This window comes from Dipodomys ordii, unplaced genomic scaffold (assembly GCF_000151885.1).
Source record: "Dipodomys ordii isolate 6190 unplaced genomic scaffold, Dord_2.0 Scaffold216, whole genome shotgun sequence".
NCBI classification, from domain to species: domain Eukaryota; kingdom Metazoa; phylum Chordata; class Mammalia; order Rodentia; family Heteromyidae; genus Dipodomys; species Dipodomys ordii.
This window is the reverse complement of record NW_012267432.1, coordinates 1,104,563-1,126,438: the sequence shown is the minus strand read 5'-3', so window position 1 is coordinate 1,126,438 and position 21,876 is coordinate 1,104,563. Positions and strand designations below refer to the sequence as shown.

Sequence of the window (21,876 nt, the reverse complement as noted above, 5' to 3'; positions counted from 1 at the left end):
TCTCATTAATTTTTGCTTTTAATTTTGGCTCCCAGCAGACCTAGAAATGTCATTCTCCTATTTCCACCTCTCAAGTAGCTGGGATTACAGAGATTGCACTTGGCCTCAGGACTGAACATGTCTGAGTATAGGTATAGCCTATTTCACAGTGCTTCTGGATTATAGAGCCTTTCCCAATGGTGACCTTTTTACTTCCGTTTTTCTCCTAGGTCAAGGAGCCTGAGCTGCAGTGAGGGCCCAAGGAAGTCCTCATCCAAAGACTGAAAACAAGCTGGGCCCAGAGTCTGGCTTGGAGCTGGAGCCCCAGCTCCTGCTGGACTGCTCTTGTCATGCAGAAGGGGCTGGGCACCGGGCCCTCCAGCCCTGGCATGAAGAGCCCCAGGCCCCTCCTCCTGCTGCCACTGCTGGTGCTGCTGGGAGCGGGGTTGCCAGGAGCCTGGGGTCAGGCTGGAAGCCTGGACCTGCAGATTGATGAGGAGCAGCCAGCAGGCACACTGATCGGAGACATCAGTGCAGGGCTTCCAGCAGGCATGGCAGCTCCTCCTATGTACTTCATCTCTGCCCAGGAGGGCAGCGGTGTAGGCACAGACCTGGCCATCGATGAACACAGTGGGGTTGTCCGTACGGCCCGTGTATTAGACCGTGAGCGGCGGGACCGCTACCGCTTCACAGCAGTCACCCCAGATGGGGCCACCGTGGAAGTCACAGTTCGAGTGGCTGACATCAATGACCACGCACCTGCCTTCCCACAGGCTCGAGCTGCCCTGCAGATACCTGAACATACAGCTCTTGGCACCCGCTACCCACTGGAGCCTGCTCGTGATGCTGATGCTGGCCGCCTAGGAACCCAGGGCTATTCGCTATCTGGTGATGGGGCTGGAGAGACCTTCCGGTTGGAGACACGTCCTGGTCCTGATGGGGCCCCAGTACCTGAGTTAGTAGTTACTGGGGAGCTGGACCGGGAGAACCGCTCGCACTACATGTTACAGCTGGAGGCCTATGATGGTGGCTCTCCTCCACGGAGGGCCCAAGCCCTGTTGGATGTGACACTACTGGACATCAATGACCATGCCCCATCTTTTAATCAGAGCCGTTACCATGCTGTAGTGTCGGAGAGCCTGGCCCCAGGAAGTCCTGTCTTGCAGGTGTTTGCATCTGATGCTGATGCTGGTGCCAATGGGGCTGTGACTTACGAGATCAACCGAAGGCAGAGTGAGGGTGATGGACCTTTCTCCATTGATGCACACACAGGATTACTGCGACTAGAGAGGCCACTGGACTTTGAGCAACGGCGGGTCCATGAACTGGTGGTGCAGGCACGGGATGGTGGAGCTCACCCAGAGCTGGGCTCAGCCTTTGTGACTGTGCATGTGCGAGATGCCAATGACAATCAACCCTCCATGACTGTCATCTTCCTGAGTGCAGATGGTTCTCCCCGAGTGTCTGAGGCTGCACCACCTGGACAGCTGGTTGCTCGCATCTCTGTGTCAGACCCAGATGATGGTGACTTTGCTCATGTAAATGTGTCCTTGGAAGGTGGCGAAGGCCACTTTGCCCTTAGCACCCAAGACAGCGTCATCTACCTGGTATGTGTGGCTCGGCGACTCGACCGGGAGGAGAGAGATGCCTATAACTTGCGGGTTACAGCCACAGACTCCGGCTCACCCCCACTGAGGGCTGAAGCTGCCTTTGTGCTGCATGTCACAGATGTCAATGACAACGCTCCTGCCTTCGACCGTCAGCTCTACCGGCCTGAAGCCTTGCCTGAAGTTGCGTTGCCTGGCAGCTTTGTCGTACGGGTGACAGCCCAGGATCCTGACCAAGGTTCCAACGGTCAAGTGACCTATAGCTTGGCTCCTGGCACCCACACTCACTGGTTCTCCATCGATCCAACTTCAGGCATCGTCACCACTGCTGCCTCACTGGACTATGAGTTGGAACCTCAGCCACAGCTTATTGTGGTGGCCACGGATGGGGGCCTTCCCCCTTTAGCCTCCTCTGCCACAGTTAGCGTGGCCCTGCAAGATGTGAATGATAATGAGCCCCAGTTCCAGAGAACTTTCTACAATGCCTCACTGCCTGAGGGGACCCAGCCTGGAACCTGTTTCCTGCAGGTGGGTAGGCCCTGGACACAGTACCATAGGTAGGGCTGTGTCTTTTGGCAAAAATGCTTTGGCTGTACCACACAATGTAGCTGCAGAGAAAAGACTGCAGGCAGGGAAGCTTCCAGACTCCTCAGTGTCCCCTCAGAGGCTGCCTGTTGGCTCAGACTCCAAGGCTAGTGCCTGGGCCTGGCTGACCCTTTGTCTGCTGGCCAGACTCTGGAGAGTTGCTTGCTTGCTGCTGTCTGGCTCCCACCACCCACTCTCCCATGTGTTTACTCTCCCTCTTGGCCAGGACCAATGGGTTATTGCTTCCAAATTTCTTCCCTCCTCACCAGTTCCTGAAGCAAGAGGGAAGCGCTCCAGGTGGTTTCCTGGAGAGTTTACTATTAGTAACCCTGGAGAAGAAGGGGTAAAATGTCTACTGGGGGTTCATCACTGTTACTGTTTCTTCACATTTGATCAAGTTACTGTATATGTATTGCCTACCGTGTTTCAGCATTAGGGATACAAAATACAAAATGAATTAATCAAACCCCAGCCTTCACCTCATGTAGTTTATAGTCTAGATGGGAGATTCATTTGCAAAGCAAGTTTACTGCAATCAGAAGACTTCCATGATGGACATTAAAGCAGTATGAATTTTTTTGTGCCAGTTCTGGGGTTTGAACTCAGGGCCTTTGCCTGCTAAACAGGTACTCTAGCACTTGGGCTATACTTCCAGTCCTAAAGAAAAGGACCCTTGGCCTGAAGACTGAGCAGAAGTTTATGGGGTATCGGGAAATCAGGCAGGAAAAAGGTTCCAAGCTGAGAGAGGGAGGGGACATGGGAGAGAACCAGTAGAGAGTGAGTCCCCATTGTTCAAGGGATTATAAGTAGCTCAGTATCTCTGGAGCATATGATACAAGATGAGAGAGTTAAAGATGAGACTACAGGAGCCAATCCAAGGAGTGTGGGCTTTTTTCCATAGGGATCATTGAAGATTTTCAAGTACAGGAATAAAATGATCAGATATGGTTTCCCAAATCCTAAGTCCGTATAGAGCAAGGATTCACAATTGGGGGTAATTTTGCTCTGCAGAAGAGACATTTAGCCATGCTTAGAGACAATTTTTTTTATTGCTATGACTAGTGGAATACTACTGCCTCTAGTGGGTAGAAGCCAAAGATGCAGTTAAGCATCTTACAGTACACATAACAAGTTATCTGGTTCACAATACAAAAGTTCCAAGATGCTGGGCTCCAGTGACTCATGCCTGCAATCTTAGCTACTCAGAGAGAGAGAGGAGATCTGAGATCTGAGGATTGAAGTTCAAAGCCAGTATGGACATGAAAGTCCATGAAACTCTTATCTCCAGTTAACTACCCCAAAGCTAGAAATAAAGCTGTGGCTCAAGTGGTAGAGCACAAGCCTTAAGCAGAAAAGGCTAAGGCACAGCACCTAGGCCCTGAGTTCAAGCTTCATTACCAGAATACACACACACACACACACACACACACACACACACACAAATTACCAAGGGTGAGAAGCCTTGATGTAGAGTGTAGGTTGAGGTCTGACACCTGTGAAAAGATAATTACAATAATACAGGGAGAGATGAGTCAGATCTCAGTCACGACAGTGACAATGACAACAAGAGATAAATAGGCAAATAAGAAAGACTCAGGACTCATTGAGTCCCTAGTAGATTGATATATGAGGTGGAGAAAAGATAACTGATACCAGGCTTGAGGAACTAAGTGAATGGAAGAGTCATTAGGGTAGGTTTGGGAAGCTTTGTTTAGACAGGTTGGATTTGAAGTGGTTGTGGGGCATCCAAGTGCAGGTGTTAAGCAAGCATCTAGATATTCAAGTTGTACAGGCTTGCAGCATAGGAGAGTGCTCCAGGGTGAAAGTGTAGGTGATGGCTGAAGCTAGGGAAGTGAGAGAGAGAGAGAGAGAGGGAGAGAGAGAGAGGGAGAGAGAGAGGGAGAGAGGGAGAGAGAGAAGGCCCTGAGAAAATGTGTAAAGCAGGGAGTGGGGAACCTTTTCTCTGCCAAAGGCCATTTGGCGTGTGACGTCAGCTAGTATTGATGTTTACGTTGCTAAGAAAAAAAGCTTCTAGATTTACTTAATTTCAAGTCCCGCCTGTGGTTGCCTTGGCAGGGTCAGACCAAGTGATTTTGCAGGCCTTATATGACCCACAGGGCCGGACGTTCCCCACCCCTGCTGGGGTGAGAAGAGGCCATGGAGAGATTCTAGGGAGCCACAATGTGTAAAAGCAATCAGTAAGGATACATAAGAGTAACCCTGGGGGTAAGGGGTGGAGCAGTGAGAGGGGAGAAATGGGAATTGGTAGTGTCAGGAAGTCAAAACAGGAGGTGTATTTGCAGTGGGCACAATGGGCAGCTATAGTAAGTTTAGAGTCGCATAGAAATGTTAGAGAGTTCACAAAGGTCTTTCTTTTCTCCTTGAAATACTGCATCTAATGCGAGCCAGCAGTTGGCTAAGGACAAGAGAAGAGGAGTTGAGGGTCATTACTGGTTTGGGGCCGCATGGATGAAGCAATGCCTGAGCTGAGAACCTGCTGTCTATGCATATGCAATGAAATCTTATAGCAGGAGTTGTGCAGGTCAGAAAATTCACTTCGGGCTTGGTCATTTCCAGTCAATAGGCCATGTGTATTTTGGGGTCACTTTCTGACAACTTTCCTGACCACTGTTTATTGCTTTCTTCCTGAAATGAGTCATAGGGCAAAGGTCTTTCCCAGTTTCTAGAAATGGTCCTGCAGATGTGCTGCTGCTCACAAGGATGGATGCAGGGGGGAAGTCTGTCTCCTGGGATATCCGGGCCCACGGCCACAGTAATGAGTTAGAGTAGAGCTGTTTCCAGGGTTCAGCCATGGCAGGGTCTTAATGTCTCTCAGGAGGGTAAACAATGGCACAGATCACTTCTGTTGAGGGCCCAGGCAACAGTCAGAAATCCTTGGCTAGCTTTCTCTCTGAGCACATTTTCTGGCTGAGAATGGGAACTCAGCAGCTTCCTCTTGCAACGTATCATGACCCTGAGGTCCATCTATCCACAAAGAGCACTTTGTCACAGCCTACAGCAGTCCGCTACCAACTAACTCACTATTGAGAGCCTATGTGCAATCAGTATAGAAAGTGGTATGAAAGAAAGTGTTGTTACAAAGCAGGGAGATCAGAACAGTCCGTTTACTCAATGAACAAATATGGTACATATAGAGCACCTACTGTGTGTATACCTAGCCTTATTCTAGGCTAAAGGTAGAGCCATACCCATCATTCCGTAGAGCAGACCCTATAGAGATCAGTAATAATTGAACCCAATATAAGATGGGACCTGTATGCTGGGTAGTTTAGGGTGGTGTAGGCCTATTATCTCAGCAACCAGGAGGCTGAGGTAGGATTGTGAGTTCAATACCAGCCTGCATTGCATAAAGAAACCCTGTCTTAAGTCAGGCTTAAACGCTTATGCTTTAAATCCTAAATACTCTGGAATCTGAGATCTGAGTATCACAATTCAAAGCCAACCCAAGGAAAGTCTCCAATTAACCAGCAAGAAATAAAAAGCTTTAACAGAGGCTGGGCGCCGATGGCTCAATGCCTATAATCCTAGCTACTTAGGAGGCTGAGATCTAAGGATCGCAGTTCAGAGCCAGACCAGGCAGGAAAGTCCGTGAGACTCTTATGTCCAATAAACCATTAAAAAAAAACCTGGAAGTGGAGATGTGGCTCAAGCAGTAGAGTGCTCGCCTTGAGTTGAAGAGCACAGGGACAGCGCCCAAGCCCTGAGTTCAAGCCCCACGACCAACCAAAATAAAAAGCTTTAACTGAGCTGTGATTCAAGTGGTAGCTCTAGCCTTGAACACAAAAGCTTAGGGACAGGGCCCTGGCCTTGGAGTTATAATCTGAATAATTCTCAGTACTTCTGAGGTTCAGTCAGTTCTCTGCCTGGGGTGATTAAGAGATTTGATCTACCAGGATAGAAGGTACAATCTTTAGGATTTTGTTGTTAGCAAATTCATTACTCTCTATAATTTATTTGTAATCCCAGATTGATAGTTGCAGCACTGTGTACCAGTGTACCCAGACATGTACAGAGTGATGAAAGTTTTGAGTCACTTCGTATGCAGTGGAAAAGCACAATGTTTTTCCTTTTTTTGGGTTCTGACAGAGCGAACAAGTGTCCTTTTTGAGGTCTATTTAGTATCACATTTTGGGTTTTGGGGAGATTTTTTTTCCCTTTCATTTTTGTGCCTTTTGTTAGAGATTTTTCTGTTTAAAACAGTCCCAGAGTGTAATACTGGAGAGCTATCTAGTGCACTAACAGGCTGTGGCATGTGTAGAAAAAAAATAGATTTCTTAGATGGGCTTCATTTAGGCATAAGTTACTGTTAGTGGCAGTGAGTTCAACTTAATGAATCAATATTATGCATCAAATAATACATCTTTAAACACAAACACACATCAAATGTGGTTATGTATTGACTATTTTTTGCACTGACTATTTAATAAAAAAGCTATGACCAGAGATTTTTGGGCGGGGTCTAGGCTGGGATTGATTTTGGTCCATGTCTTAGTTGTTCTGTCCATATGTTTGCCACTCAGGGACTCTGGGTACCAGCTGCTTGTAAAAATTCTGTCTTTGTACTAGGGTTGGAACTCAGGGCCTTGAAAGTGCTAGGCAGGCATTCTACCACTTGAGCTATGCTCCCAGTCTGTTGGGTCCGAGGAGAGGTAAGTGCGGCCCCTTGCCCCTTGCCCGTTCCCCAGCCTCCCTCAGCCCAGGAGACAATCAGATGTAGCCGGGAGTCAAGTCAAGCAGGAACTTGTTTATTAACAGGGAGCATCCCCTTTTTAAAGCAAAAGACTGTGTGGGAGGGGAGGAAATGGAACCAACCAATCACTGAAAGGCCATACCTTATCATGCACCTAAACTTCCATGAGTTGTTTACACACTGAACCTAAACAAATCCAGCTCTGCCCACTCAACTTCCTCTCAGGACCATCTTTGCTACCTGTGTTCCCCACAGATTTCCCCACACCAGTCCTTCTTTTACCTTTAGTTATTTTGGGGGTAGGGTCTCATGCTTTTTCCTGGGGCTAGCCATCTTCATACCTACAGCTTCCCTCATCGCGTGGACCATGCCTGACTTACTTTATGAGATAGACTATTGCCAATTTATTGCCCAGGCAGGCCTCAAATCTCTATCCTTGTGATCTCTGCCTCCCCCGTGGCTGGGATTACAAGCATGAGCCACCCCACTCAGCATCAGCTACTCTTTTCTAATTACCTCTTTGATCTGACGTTTCTGGTCAAAGAGGGGCTATTACTTACCTGGCTATCACTCACTCTCCTCAGGTGACTGCCACAGATGCTGACAGTGGCCCCTTTGGCCTCCTCTCCTATTCCTTGGGTGCTGGACTTGGAACTTCTGGATCTCCCCCATTTCGCATTGATGCCCACAGTGGTGATGTGTGCACCACCCGGACCCTGGATCGTGACCAGGGCCCTTCCAGCTTTGACTTTACAGTGACAGCTGTGGATGGGGTGAGTAGACAGATGTTGGGCAGGGTCATTGGAGTCGGAGCTGTTGCCAGGGCCAGGCAAATCCATCTGACCTAGGACCGCATGTCCCACCAGGGAGGCCTCAAGTCCATGGTGTATGTGAAGGTGTTTGTGTCGGATGAGAATGACAACCCACCTCAGTTTTATCCACGCGAGTACGCTGCCAGTCTGAGTGTCCAGAGCTCACCAGGCACAGCTGTGCTGAGGGTGCGTGCCCACGACCCTGACCAGGGACCCCATGGAAGACTCTCTTACCACATCCTAGCGGGCAATAGCCCCCCGCTCTTCACCTTGGATGAGCACTCAGGTGAGGATCCTCTCATGACCTATTCTCAGCCTTTGCCCTGACCCCCACCCGTCTAAATGATATATTGTGTGTCCCTTCCATAATCATTCCCCGTTCTTTCCTTATAGTTCTCTGTGTCTACCCTTTTTCTAGGGCTTTTGACAGTAGCCTGGCCCTTGACCAGACGGGCTAATTCTGTGGTGCAGCTGGAGATAGGGGCTCAGGATGGAGGTGGCCTGAAGGCTGAACCCAGTGCCCGCGTCAACATCAGCATTGTGCCTGGAACGCCCACACCACCTATATTTGAGCAACTACAATATGTCTTTTCTGTGCCAGAAGATGTGGCACCAGGCACCAGTGTGGGCATAGTACAGGCACGCAACCCACCAGGTATGAGAACCTCCAATATAGTCCTCCAGCACCATCTCAGGGTACCCTGGAGTGTCACATGACAGCTATCCCCAATACAGAACACTGGTGCATGAATGCCACTGCAGTGCTAACAAACTTCCCTGCCAACTCCTGCCTCCTTCCTAATACTTTGCAAGTCACACATGTACCTCTCAGCCTTTCTTGGGATCAGAGTCTGGGCTCTAACTCAAGAGATGCTCCCATACCACTTCTCTCATCCTTCCTTCCTCTTCACTAGGTCGCTCTGGGCCTGTGAGCCTTACCCTATCTGCTGGAGATCCCCGAGGACTCTTCGCCCTAGATTCGACCTCAGGACTGTTAAAAACAGTTCGCCCTCTAGACCGAGAGCTTATGGGCCCAGTGTTGGAGCTGGAGGTGCGAGCAGGCAGTGGGGTGCCCCCAGCTTATGCCATCACTCGGGTGCGTGTGCTGCTGGATGATGTGAATGACAACTCCCCTGCTTTCCCTGCATCTGAAGACACTGTATTACTGCCACCAAACACTGCTCCAGGAACTCCCATCTACACACTGCGGGCTGTGGACCCTGACTCAGGGGTTAACAGCCGGATCACCTTTACCCTGCTTGCTGGAGGTGATGGAGCTTTCACCGTGGACCCCACTACAGGCCATGTACGGCTTATGGTACCTCTGGGGCCTCCAGGAAGGCCAGATCATGAGCTGGAGCTAGAAGCACGGGATGGGGGCTCCCCACCACGCACCAGCCATTTTCGACTTCGGGTCATGATACAGGACTTGGGGACCCATGGAGTAGGTCCCCGATTCGACAGTCCTAGCTACCGTGTGGATCTGCCCTCAGGTACCGCCCCTGGAACTCAGGTCTTGCAAGTGCAGGCCCAGGCACCAGATGGGAGCCCTGTCACCTATCACCTTGCAGCAGATGGAGCCAGAAACCCCTTTGGTCTCGAATCACAGAGTGGGTGGCTATGGTTACGGGCAGCACTGGACCGTGAGTCCCAGGAGTTATATACACTGAAGGTAATGGCAGTATCTGGGTCCAAAGCTGAGTTAGGGCAACAGACAAGTACAGCCACAGTGAGGGTCAGCATCCTCAACCAGAATGATCACAGTCCCCGCTTGTCCGAAGATCCCACCTTCCTGGCTGTGGCTGAGAACCAGCCCCCTGGGACCAGTGTAGGCCGGGTTTTTGCCACTGACCGAGACTCCGGACCTAATGGACGTCTGACCTACAGCCTGCCACAGCTGTCAGAGGACAACAAAGCCTTCCGCATCCACCCTCAGACTGGTAAGCACTGGGACGCAAATTCTAAGATCCATCAGCCTCAGAGTCCACAGCTGGGTGAACACCCAGATAGGATCTCCAGCCCCTAGCCCAGATCCTAGGTATGACAACCAAGACTTAGCCTGAGGTTGAGCCCTGGCATTCCCTCCCACACTGCCCAACTCTAGATTCTCACCTGTAGTCTTCAGGCTCTGCATTCCTAAATATCTCCTCATGATCTCCATCCTGCATTTGCAGGGGAAGTGACCACACTCCACACCCTGGACCGAGAGCAGCAGAGCAGCTACCAGCTCCTGGTGCAAGTGCAGGATGCGGGGAGCCCTCCTCGAAGCACCACAGGCACAATGCACATTGCAGTGCTTGACCTCAATGACAACAGCCCCACCTTCCTGCAGGCTTCTGGGGCTGCTGGTGGGGGACTTCCTGTACAGGTATGAAAATGGCAGGACTCTGTCCTGAAATGGGAGAGGGAGGGGCCATCTCCCTATAGAACCCTAGGTGTAGGTAAGAGAGAGAAAAAAAATGCTCTGCCTACACACTGGTGAGGGGTATTGGATTCAGCGTTGATTTCAGCATAGGAAGGAGATGATTGTAAGAGTTGTGTCCCCATAGGTACCAGACCGTGTGCCTCCAGGAACACCAGTGACAACAGTGCAGGCCAAGGATCCGGATGAAGGGGAGAACGGGACCGTCCTTTACATGCTCACTGGTATGGGGGGAGGGGAGTGGTAAGAAAAAGGGAGGGGCTGAGTGGGGGAGGGTTGTTTTCATGGCCTTCTCAGTTCTGAGAGCCAAACCCTCATCCTTCTACCTGTCCTCAGGTCCTGGCTCAGAGCTCTTCTCGCTGCACCCTCACTCTGGAGAACTGCTCACTGCAGCATCCCTGATCCGTGCAGAGCGGCCCCACTACGTGCTGACACTGAGTGCCCAGGATCAAGGCAGCCCACCTCGGAGTGCCAGCCTCCAGCTGCTGGTGCAGGTACGCCCCGTTCTTCTAGCTGCTGCTCTGGTGCCCCTCCATTAATTAGCGCACGCTTTTGTGGTGGCCCCATGGGCCTTCTCAGCCTAGTCTTACCACCTTTCCCTACTACCGAGAGCAGACCTGCTTTTACACGGGTCTTCCTGATTGCATCCTCCCTCCCCGGTCCACAACAGGTGCTTCCCTCTGCTCGCGTGGCCGAGCCACCGCCGGATCTGGCAGAGCCTGACCCGGCAGCTCCAGTACCTGTCGTACTGACGGTGACCGCCGCTGAGGGGCTTCAGCCGGGATCCCTGTTGGGCTCCGTGGCGCCTCCCGAGCCACCTGGTGTGGGCGCGCTCACCTACACCCTGGTAGGTGGCGCTGACCCCGAGGGCACCTTCGCGCTGGATGCGACCTCGGGACGCTTGTACCTGGCGCGGCCTTTGGACTTTGAGACCGGCCCTGCTTGGCGCGCGCTCACGGTGCGCGCCGAGGGGCCGGGAGGCGCGGGCGCGCGGCTGCTGCGAGTGCAGGTGCGCGTGCAGGACGAGAACGAGCACGCACCTGCCTTTGCGCGCGACCCCCTGGCGCTGGCGTTACCGGAGAACCCCGAGCCCGGCGCGGCGCTGTACACCTTCCGCGCGTCGGATGCCGACGGCCCGGGCCCCAACAGCGAAGTGCGCTACCGTCTGCTCCGCCAGGAGCCGCCGGTGCCGGCGCTGCGTCTGGACGCGCGCACCGGGGCGCTCAGCGCTCCGCGCGGCCTGGATCGCGAGACCACGCCCGCGCTGCTGCTGCTCGTGGAAGCCAGCGACCGGCCCAGCAATGCCAGCCGCCGCCGCGCAGCCCGCGTTTCCGCGCGTGTCTTTGTCACGGATGAAAATGACAACGCACCGGTGTTCGCCTCGCCCTCCCGCGTGCGCCTCCCCGAGGACCAGCCGCCTGGGCCCACCACCCTGCACGTGGTGGCCCGAGATCCGGACCTGGGGGAGGCGGCGCGCGTGTCCTATCGCCTGGCAGCTGGGGGAGACGGCCACTTCCGGCTGCACGCGAGCACTGGTGAGCATTGTGCCAGGGGTGTGGGCCTGGGGGATGCTGAGATGCGGGGAGTGTGGAGGTTGCTACCAATCTGCCTTCTTACTCACCTAGGAGCCCTGTCCGTGGTGCGGCCCTTGGACCGAGAGCAGCGAGCTGAGCATATACTGACCATCGTGGCTTCAGACCACGGCTCCCCGCCTCGCTCATCCACTCAGCTCTTGACTGTCAGCATCGTTGATGTCAACGATGAGGCTCCCACTTTCCAGCAACAGGAGTACAGCGTCGTCTTGCGTGAGAACAGCACCCCTGGTACATCGCTGCTCACCCTGCGGGCAACTGACCCTGACTTGGGTAAGACCTAGTGGGGTATGGATTGTAAGAGGGAGAGACAGAGGAATACAGGGTGTGTTTACCCTCTGATCACTCCCCATGCTGCCCCTTCTCAGGGGCCAATGGGCAAGTCACTTATGGAGGTGTTTCTGGCGAAAGCTTCTCTCTGGACCCAAACACTGGAGTTCTCACGACTCTCCGTGCCCTGGATCGAGAGGAACAAGAGGAGATCAACTTAACAGGTGAGAGCCACGAGTGTTGCAAACATGGGTAGAACAACCAAAGTACTTATCTTCTAGAAGTTCCATCTAGTCTAGCACAGCTTATGGAAAGACAAGATTTAGATAGGATGCTAGGTGAGCTGACTTCTGAATTGTCCTTACTGTGACCATACAGAATTTCAAATGCCTATTGTCACAGCTATGCCCTCTAGGCCTCCCTTAGATTATACTGCAACCACTTAACAGGAGCGTTTTGATATGAGTATCAGATAGCTTGACACTGGCAAAGCAGGAACTTGAGCCCAACTCTTTTGATATCTCATTTCATGTCTTTTCAGTCTCACCACTACTAACAGGAGATAGGTCTTGCATGTACCAAATAGAGGAGATGGAGAGAAAAAGAACCGCTTTTTATATGTATCCATATGTTCCACATGTACACATGTGTGCCCAGAATATGTGGCAGGATAGATGTTTTCTAGCTAGCATGTGTATCTGTGAAGATGTGTAAGCACACTGAGGTGAGACTAGACCTCATTAATTTTGCTTCCTCGCAGTATATGCACGGGACAGGGGCTCACCCCCCTTGTTAACTCATGTCACAGTACGTGTGACCGTGGAAGATGAGAACGACCATGCTCCAACCTTTGGGAATGCCCACCTTTCTCTGGAAGTACCTGAGGGCCAAGACCCCCAGACTCTTACTACACTACGGGCCTCTGACCCAGATGTAGGAGCCAATGGGAAGTTGGAGTACCACATCCTGGGTGAGAACCATCTCATTCTTGCTAACTTACCACCTCCTTGCCTGGTGCTTGCTCCCTGTTGGCCTCTGTTGGTTTCAATGTGTCTGGGTCACTTTTCCCCTCTTGTTTATGTCTTGTACTTTTTCTCCTCATGCATACATCAACATATCTGGGGGTATCTTTTTCTCGGCCTCTCTGGCTTTTTTCTGACCTTTATTTCTTAATAAATGCGCTTTCTCACAAAGAGACACTTTTTTTGTTTGTTTGTTTGTCGTGGGGTTTGAACTCTGGGCCTTGGCACTGTCCCTGAACTCTTCAGCTCAAGGTGAGTGCCCTACCACTTGAGCCACAACGTCACTTCCGGTTTCTGGTGGGTTATTGGAGATAAGAGTCTCAGAGGCTTTCCTGCCCAGGCTGGCTTTGAACCGTGATCCTTAGATCTCAGCCTCCTGAGTAGCTAGGATTATAGGTGTGAGCCACCAGCACGAAGAGACAATAACATTGTCTAGAGACTCTAAGAAGACTGCTTGTTTCAGAGTGTGTCTGTATCAAATACGTACCTGTAGCATAGTAAAATTAGAACTACACTAAAAGCAATAGCAGGGAGACTGAATATTTTTGCAGGGTTTTAAATTTTATTTTCTTGAGGCAACATCTTGCTATGTAGCTCAGGCTGGCCTTGAACTTGGGATCCTCCTGCCTCAGCATTCTAGAGTGCTGGCATTATTAGATGTACGCCACCATGCCAGTTTCAGAGCAGCTGTTTACTCGAGGGGGTCAATTTTTTTTAACATGCATTAACTATACAAAGGCATTTCATTATCTTTACATAAATACATCCATATAATAAAACTTGATCACATTCACCATCTTTATTGTATAATTACTGGCATAATGATACATTGTGATTCTATCTAACTATCTATCTATCTATCTAGTACTTTACTCAAATTCCTCCCATTTATATTGCTGTTTCTTAACTGTCCTCCCTCTCCTGTTCCCTATTAAGAGTTTTAGTGGGTTTCATTATGCTGTTTTCGTATGTGTATGTGTATTCTATATAGTACTATCTCCTGACACCCTCTCCTCTCTTCTTCCCACCTGCTGATCACCTGCAACACTCTCCCTTTTACAATCCTGACATTTTTATTATCTTTTTGCTTCCACATATGAGCAAAAACATTTTATTTGTCTTTCTGAGCTTGGCTTATCTCACTTAACATGATCTTTTATCCCATCCATTTTCCTTAAAATGACCTTATTTTATTTATTTTTTGTCAGTTTTGGGGCTTGAACTCTGAGGCTGGACGCTGTCCCTCAGCTCTTAGTTCAAGGCAAGCACTCTACTACAGCACTACTTCCGGTTTTCTGGTGATTAATTGGAGATAAGAGTCTCAAAGACTTTCCTACCAGGGCTGGCTTTGAACCTCGATCCTCAGATCTTAGCCTCCTGAGTAGCTAGAATTATAGGTGTGAGCCACCAGCTCCCAGATATTATTTTTCTTTATTCATGCCTCTGTAGTTCTTAATTTCCCTCTTTGGCCCTGCTTCTTTCTTTATTCTTTACTTCCTCCTTTCTTTTCTTATTTTCTCTCGCTGTTGAGTAGTGATTCTCAAATGTTTTGGTCTCAGGACATTTGTGTGTGTGTGATGGCTTTCACTATGTTGCCCAGACTGACCACAAAAAATATGAACCACCACACCCAGATGTGAACTCTAAAAGGTTAATATGTAAATTTTATCAACATTTACTATATTGGATATTAAAACAATAAAAATTAAATACCAACCAGTAATGGCTTACATCTGTAACCCTAGCATCCTAGTTTTCCAGGAGGCTGAGACCTGAGGATCGTGGCTCAAAGCCAGCCTAGACAGGAGAGTGTGTGAGATTCTTATTTCCAATTAGCCACCAAAAAGCTGGAAGTGGAGCTTGTAGCTCAAGTAGTATAACACTAGCCTTGAGCAAAAAAATCTCAGTGAAGCACTTAGGACCGGGGTACAAGTCCAGGGCCAGAAAAAAAAAATCATTGAGAAACAAAGCAATTAAATATGCTGCTTGGTGCTTTGGCATATACAAAAGGAAATGTTCGGATTTCAAATAACAGTCTGTTGGACAGTAATGCAGAGATCATAGGTATAACACAGGGACGCCAGCACAAACTATTTCTTAAATTATAATTCTACTTGTTCTGCCCAGAATATTCTGGAAAACAGGAGAATGCATATGCACACATTTCATCCACCAAGCAATGATCTTACTGTATTCTAAAGCATCCCCTGTGAACTGTGGGAGATAAGAATGAAAATGGCACATAATGCCTATGATAACAGTTTGGTCTTCAGTATGTGACAAGTCCTCATGGACAAGCCTCCAAGGGCTGTCCAGATCACACTCTGATAGCAGCTGCTTTATTCACAATAGCCTTACCTTCAGTGTTTGTTTTCCTCTTTGTCTCTGATTCTTTGTTCTTCTCCCAGCCCCATTCCATCCCCTGTATCTCTGTCATTGGCTATATTGCCCTTCCATCTTCATGGTCTGACACATTTATGTTTATGTGTACTTAACTATTCTCTGCAGATGGGGATCCATCAGGCGCCTTTACCCTAGATGTTGCCTCTGGGGAGTTTGGCACTGTAAGGCCACTAGACCGGGAAGTGGAACCATCATTCCAGCTGCAGATAGAAGCCCAGGATGGAGGCCAGCCAGCTCTCAGTGCTACTCTGCTTGTGACAGTGACTGTACTAGATGCCAATGACCATGCCCCAGCCTTCCCTGTTCCTGCCTACTCAGTGGAGGTGCCCGAAGATGCACCTGCAGGAACACTGCTGCTGCAACTGCAGGCTCATGATCCTGATGCTGGGGCCAATGGCCGTGTGACCTATTACCTGGGTGCAGGCACAGCAGGAGCCTTCCTGCTAGAGCCAACCTCTGGGGAACTGCGTACAGCCACAGCGCTGGACAGAGAACACCTTCCCAGCTACACCTTTTCTGTGAGTGCGGTGGATAGTGCGGCGGCCGGGCCCCTGAGCAGCACAGTACCTGTCACCATCACGGTACGCGATGTCAATGACCACGCACCCACTTTCCCTACCAGTCCTCTGCGTCTGCGCCTCCCCCGTCCAGGCCCCAGCCTCAGTACCCCAACACTGGCTCTGGCCACACTGCGAGCTGAAGATCGTGATGCTGGTGCCAACGCCTCCATTCTATACCGGCTGGCAGGCACACCACCTCCTGGCACCACCGTGGACTCTTACACAGGTGAAATCCGGGTGACCCGCTCTCCTGTAGCTCTGGGACCCCGAGATCGTGTCCTCTTCATCGTGGCTACTGATCTTGGCCGTCCAGCTCGCTCTGCCACTGGAGTGGTCATTGTTGGACTTCAAGGGGAGCCTGAACGTGGACCCCGCTTTTCCCGAGCAAGTAGTGAAGCTGTGCTCCGTGAAAATGCACCCCCAGGTTGGTCACCAGCCATGTGCCCCTAAATTTGTATCCCTGGATGGGCTAGAGTTACTCATTCCTGGAGTGCCCACAGTCCAGTACCACCCTCTCTCATTGTCTCCACAGGGACTTCTGTTGTCTCCCCTAAGGCTGTCCACGCAGGGGGCTCAAGTGGACCAATCATCTATAGCATTCTCAGTGGAAACGAGAAAGGGATATTCTCTATCCAGCCTAATACAGGTAAAGGATCAGAGCAGGGGCTTTGTGTGAAGGGGATAGGTTCCTGGGGAGGCAGAAGCAGGTTCTTTGGACCACACGAGACTGAAAGGGGAAAGGGTTCTCTTGAGTAAGCAGCCTTGGAGGAGGAGACTCCGGGGGTAAGGAAAAGGACTCACTGATGCAGTCTGCCTCCCAACAGGAGCCATCACAGTTCGTGCAGCCGACGGGCTGGACTTTGAGACGAGCCCGCGTCTGCGACTGGTGCTGCAGGCAGAGAGTGGAGGAGCCTTTGCCTTCTCTGTGCTGACCCTGACCCTGCAAGATGCCAATGACAATGCTCCCCGTTTCCTGCGACCCCACTATGTGGCCTTTCTGCCAGAATCTCGGCCCTTGGAAGGGCCCGTACTGCAGGTGTGGGATGTGATGGGAAGATGGGAGGGATGAGCTGGTCTGATTTGTTTGTGGCCAAGCTAGTGCCAACCATCTCTTACACTCACCAGGTGGAGGCAGATGACCTGGATCAAGGCTCTGGAGGACAGATCTCCTATAGTCTGGCTGCCTCCCAGCCAGCACGAGGCTTATTCCACGTAGACCCAGCCACAGGCACGATCACTACCACAGCTATCCTGGACCGGGAGATCTGGGCTGAAACACGGTGAGACCTGACTTCTGCAGACCCAAGGCTTCCATCTTGGGCCTGTATATTTTCAAGCCTCATCTTGTATTCCTCACAATCCCTAGGCTACGTCCTGAGATTCCCTAAAGTCAAGCATTGACTTGAGTTCCCTTAGCCTTTCCCAAGTTCACTCTTATCTCCAGGCCCTTCCATCTGATTGTGCTCTGTGTCCAGGCTAGTACTGATGGCTACAGACAGAGGGAGCCCGGCCCTGGTGGGCTCAGCCACACTGACAGTGATGGTCATCGATACCAATGACAACCGTCCTACCATCCCCCAGCCCTGGGAGCTCCGAGTGTCAGAAGGTGAGGGCTACGTAAAGTGAAAGGAATAAAAGGTGGCAGAGAAAAACTTACCCACCCTGTACTTCCAAGAGTACATAAAGACCCTGATGAACTCCCTTGTCTGGTGTTTTGCAGATGCATTGTTGGGCTCAGAAATTGCACAGGTAACAGGGAATGATGTGGACTCTGGTCCAGTGCTATGGTATGTGCTGAGCCCATCTGGGCCCCAGGATCCTTTCAGTATTGGCCGCTATGGAGGACGTGTCTCCCTCACGGGCCCCTTAGACTTTGAGCAGTGTGACCACTACCATCTGCAGCTGCTGGCACATGATGGACCTCATGAGGGCCACGCCAACCTCACGGTGCTTGTGGAGGATGTCAATGACAACACACCTACCTTCTCACATAGTCTCTACCAGGTACTCACTCCTAGATGCCTCCACAAGTGGGCCCAGGATTGTTCCTGCTGGACAGGGAGGAGACAGATTAAAAGTGTTTGGGGTCAGCTGGATGCTAGAGTCCATTGGCAAACAGGAATGTCCCATCTCAGACCAGCCTTCCAGGGCCTGTAGACTATATCTAGGTACTGTATCCTGTGACCAGAAAGGGGGAAAAGGAGTTCTCACTCAAAGCTTAACAAGTATAGCTCTCAAGCTGGAATGGATGCCAAACATGGCTTTTTGGATCAAGCTCCAGCACAGAGGCTGGGGGCAGCAGGGAAGCTGGGATGTTTGATCCTAAACACTGTTTCTCACACCTTAGGTGATGCTGCTTGAGCATACACCGCCGGGCAGTGCCATTCTCTCTGTCTCTGCTACGGACCGAGACTCAGGTGCCAATGGCCACATTTCCTACCATCTGGCTTCTCCCGTGGAGGGCTTCAGTGTTGACCCCAACAACGGTATGTCTTCCCTACAATGTGATCCCTTGATCTTTTAACCATATTTGGCCATATGTTAATTAAGATGTTATTTCTAGAATTTGTTACCAATAACTTGACTCCTAGACTTCTGATTCGAGGAGCACCTTCTACCAACTTTGTCTTTAATATAAGCCTGACTGCCTGTCTGTTCCTGAGCTGAGTCTTTTGAGGCTGTTGCATACTGTTTTAGCACATCCCTAGAGTCTGACTTCCAAATCCAAATCACCTGAAGGTGATATGTCTTCTGCTGACACAGTTTGGCCACTGCTGAATGAATGTGTGTTTCCCTTTTCTTCTCCTCTCAGGAACTTTGTTCACAACAGTAGGAACAGAGGCCTTAAGCCATGAGGGGCCAGGAGTGTTGGATGTGATACTGGAAGCACGAGATCACGGAGCTCCACGCCGGGCAGCCCGAGCCACAGTACATGTCCAGCTGCAAGACCAGAATGACCATGCCCCAAGCTTCACTTTGCCACACTACCGTGTGGCTGTAACTGAAGATCTGCCCCCTGGTTCCACTCTGCTCACCCTGGAGGCCACGGATGCTGATGGAAGCCGCACCCATGCCACTGTAGACTATAGCATCGTTAGTGGCAACAGGGGCCGGGTCTTCCAGCTGGAACCTCGGTTGGCTGAGGCTGGGGAGGGTGTTGGACCGGGTCCTCAGGCCTTGGGATGCCTGGTACTGCTTGAGCCACTGGACTTTGAAACCCTAACGCAGTACAACCTAACCGTGGCTGCATCTGACCGAGGGCAGCCACCCCGAAGTTCAGCTGTGTCCGTCACTGTCACTGTACTAGATGTCAATGACAATCCACCTGTCTTTACCCGAGCATCCTACCGTGTGACGGTACCTGAGGACATGCCTGTGGGTGCTGAGCTGCTGCACGTGGAGGCCTCTGATGCTGACCCCGGCCCTCATGGCCTTGTGCATTTCACCCTCAGCTCAGGTGACCCCCTGGGGCTCTTTGAGCTGGATGAGAGCTCAGGTGCCTTGCGATTGGCTCACCCTCTGGACTGTGAGACCCAGTCTCGACATCAGCTCGTAGTGCAGGCTACTGACCCTGCAGGGGCACACTTTGCTTTGGCACCAGTGACAGTCGAGGTCCAGGATGTGAATGACCATGGCCCAGCCTTCCCACTGAACTTGCTCAGTACCAGCCTGGCTGAGAACCAGCCTCCAGGCACTCTTGTGACCACTCTGCATGCGATCGATGGGGATGCCGGGGCTTTTGGGAAGCTCCGCTATAGTCTGTTGGAGGCTGGGCCAGGGCCTGAGGGCCGTGAGGCGTTTGCACTGAACAGCTCCAGTGGAGAGCTGCGAGCGCGAGTACCCTTTGACTATGAGCACACAGGAAGCTTCCGACTGCTGGTGGGTGCTGCGGATGCTGGCAATCTCTCGGCTTCTGTCACTGTGTCAGTGCTAGTGACTGGAGAGGATGAGTATGATCCCGTGTTCCTAGCTCCAGCATTCCACTTCCAAGTGCCAGAGGGTGCCCAGCGAGGCCACAGCCTGGGCCATGTGCAGGCCACAGATGAGGATGGAGGTGCTGATGGGCTGGTGCTCTATTCCCTTGCCTCTTCTTCTCCCTATTTTGGTATCAACCAGACTACAGGCGCCCTGTACCTTCGAGTGGACAGTCGGGCTCCAGGCAGTGGAACAGCCACCTCTGGGGGCGGGGGACGGGCCCGGCGTGAAACGCCACGGGAGCTAAGGCTGGAGGTAGTAGCACGGGGGCCTCTGCCCGGGTCCCGGAGTGCCACAGTGCCTGTGACTGTGGATATCACCCATACTGCACTGGGACTGGCACCTGATCTTAACCTGCTCTTGGTAGGGGCTGTGGCAGCCTCCTTGGGAGTTGTGGTGGTACTTGCACTGGCAGCTCTGGTTCTAGGGCTTGTTCGGGCCCGTAACCGCAAGGCTGAGTCAGCTCCTGGCCCAATGTCACAGGCAGCACCCCTAGCCAGTGGCTCCCTGCAGAAGCTGGGCCGGGAACCACCCAGTCCACCACCCTCAGAACACCTGTATCACCAGACTCTCCCCAGCTACGGGGGACCAGGAGCTGGAGGCCCTTACCCCCGTGGCGGCTCCCTGGACCCTTCACATTCAAGCGGCCGAGGCTCCGCAGAGGCTGCAGAGGATGATGAGATCCGCATGATCAATGAATTCCCACGTGTGGCCAGTGTGGCATCTTCCCTGGCTGCCCGTGGTCCTGACTCAGGCATCCAGCAGGATGCAGATGGACTCAGTGACACATCCTGTGAGCCACCTGCCCCTGACACCTGGTATAAGGGCCGCAAGGCAGGGCTGCTGCTGCCAGGTGCAGGAGCCACTCTGTATCGAGAGGAGGGGACCCCAGCTACCGCCACAGCCTTTCTTGGGGGGTGTGGCCTGAGCCCCGCCCCCACTGGGGACTATGGATTCCCAGCAGATGGCAAGCCGTGTGTGGCAGGTGCGCTGACGGCCATCGTAGCTGGCGAAGAGGAGCTCCGTGGCAGCTATAACTGGGACTACCTGCTGAGCTGGTGCCCTCAGTTCCAGCCCCTAGCCAGTGTCTTCACAGAGATCGCTCGGCTCAAGGATGAAGCCCGGCCCTGCCCCCCAGCTCCCCGTATTGACCCACCACCCCTCATCACTGCTGTGGCCCATCCAGGAGCCAAGTCTGTGCCCCCCAAGCCTGCCAACACAGCGGTAGCCCGTGCTATCTTCCCACCAGCCTCCCATCGCTCCCCCATCAGTCATGAAGGATCCCTGTCCTCAGCCGCCATGTCCCCCAGCTTCTCACCCTCACTATCTCCTTTGGCTGCTCGCTCACCCGTTGTCTCACCATTTGGAGTGGCCCAGGGCCCTTCAGCTTCAGCACTCAGCACAGAGTCTGGTCTGGAGCCACCTGATGACACAGAGCTACACATCTAGCTGTGGCCCAGGCTGGGCCCCGACCTGGGATACGCACAGTGTCCCCAATGCAGGCCCCATTCTGAGCCTGCCCCAGAGCAGCCTCGGACCACGACTGGCCGTGGGGAGGCCACCACCAAGCCCCAGCTCTCTACCCTAAACTCCTGTGGGGCCAGGTCCCACATTTCACCCCAGCCTCCTCAGAGCACTAGGACCAGAGGGTCTGTTGGTCACTGGCTTGTGGCCAGGTCCGTAGTGTGGGGAGAAATATGAAGGAAGCGGCAGCCCTGGGTTCTCAGTGAGGACTTCCTGCCCTGCACCAGCACCCTGTAATGGAGCTGAACTTTATTTATTGGGGGCCATGGGGGATGGAAGAGGCCCCTCCAAACTCTTTGGACCCTACTCCCTTGGGTCCTGCCCCTGCCCAGAACAAGTGCCAATTCTCACTCTGGAGCCTTAATAAACTGCAGTTTGTATCCAGCCTCCAGCTTTGCTTTGTGGGGATGAATG

The 21,876-nt window shown here is 52.1% G+C and overlaps 1 protein-coding gene across 1 annotated transcript; it reads left to right on the top strand.

The window, feature by feature from the left end:
* The first annotated feature begins 207 nt into the window (after positions 1 to 207).
* Dchs1 (dachsous cadherin-related 1) lies at positions 208 to 21,846 on the top strand. The gene is made up of 20 exons (XM_013035567.1): positions 208 to 2,114; positions 7,467 to 7,655; positions 7,749 to 7,980; positions 8,113 to 8,349; positions 8,609 to 9,634; positions 9,869 to 10,062; positions 10,244 to 10,340; positions 10,453 to 10,610; positions 10,787 to 11,651; positions 11,742 to 11,981; positions 12,077 to 12,202; positions 12,739 to 12,948; positions 15,509 to 16,387; positions 16,496 to 16,609; positions 16,788 to 16,999; positions 17,089 to 17,243; positions 17,439 to 17,569; positions 17,684 to 17,967; positions 18,311 to 18,449; positions 18,776 to 21,846. Exons 1-20 carry the CDS (start codon positions 330 to 332, stop codon positions 21,385 to 21,387), a joined length of 9,885 nt encoding a protein of 3,294 aa, XP_012891021.1. The 5' UTR covers positions 208 to 329; the 3' UTR covers positions 21,388 to 21,846.
* Positions 21,847 to 21,876: the final 30 nt, after the last annotated feature.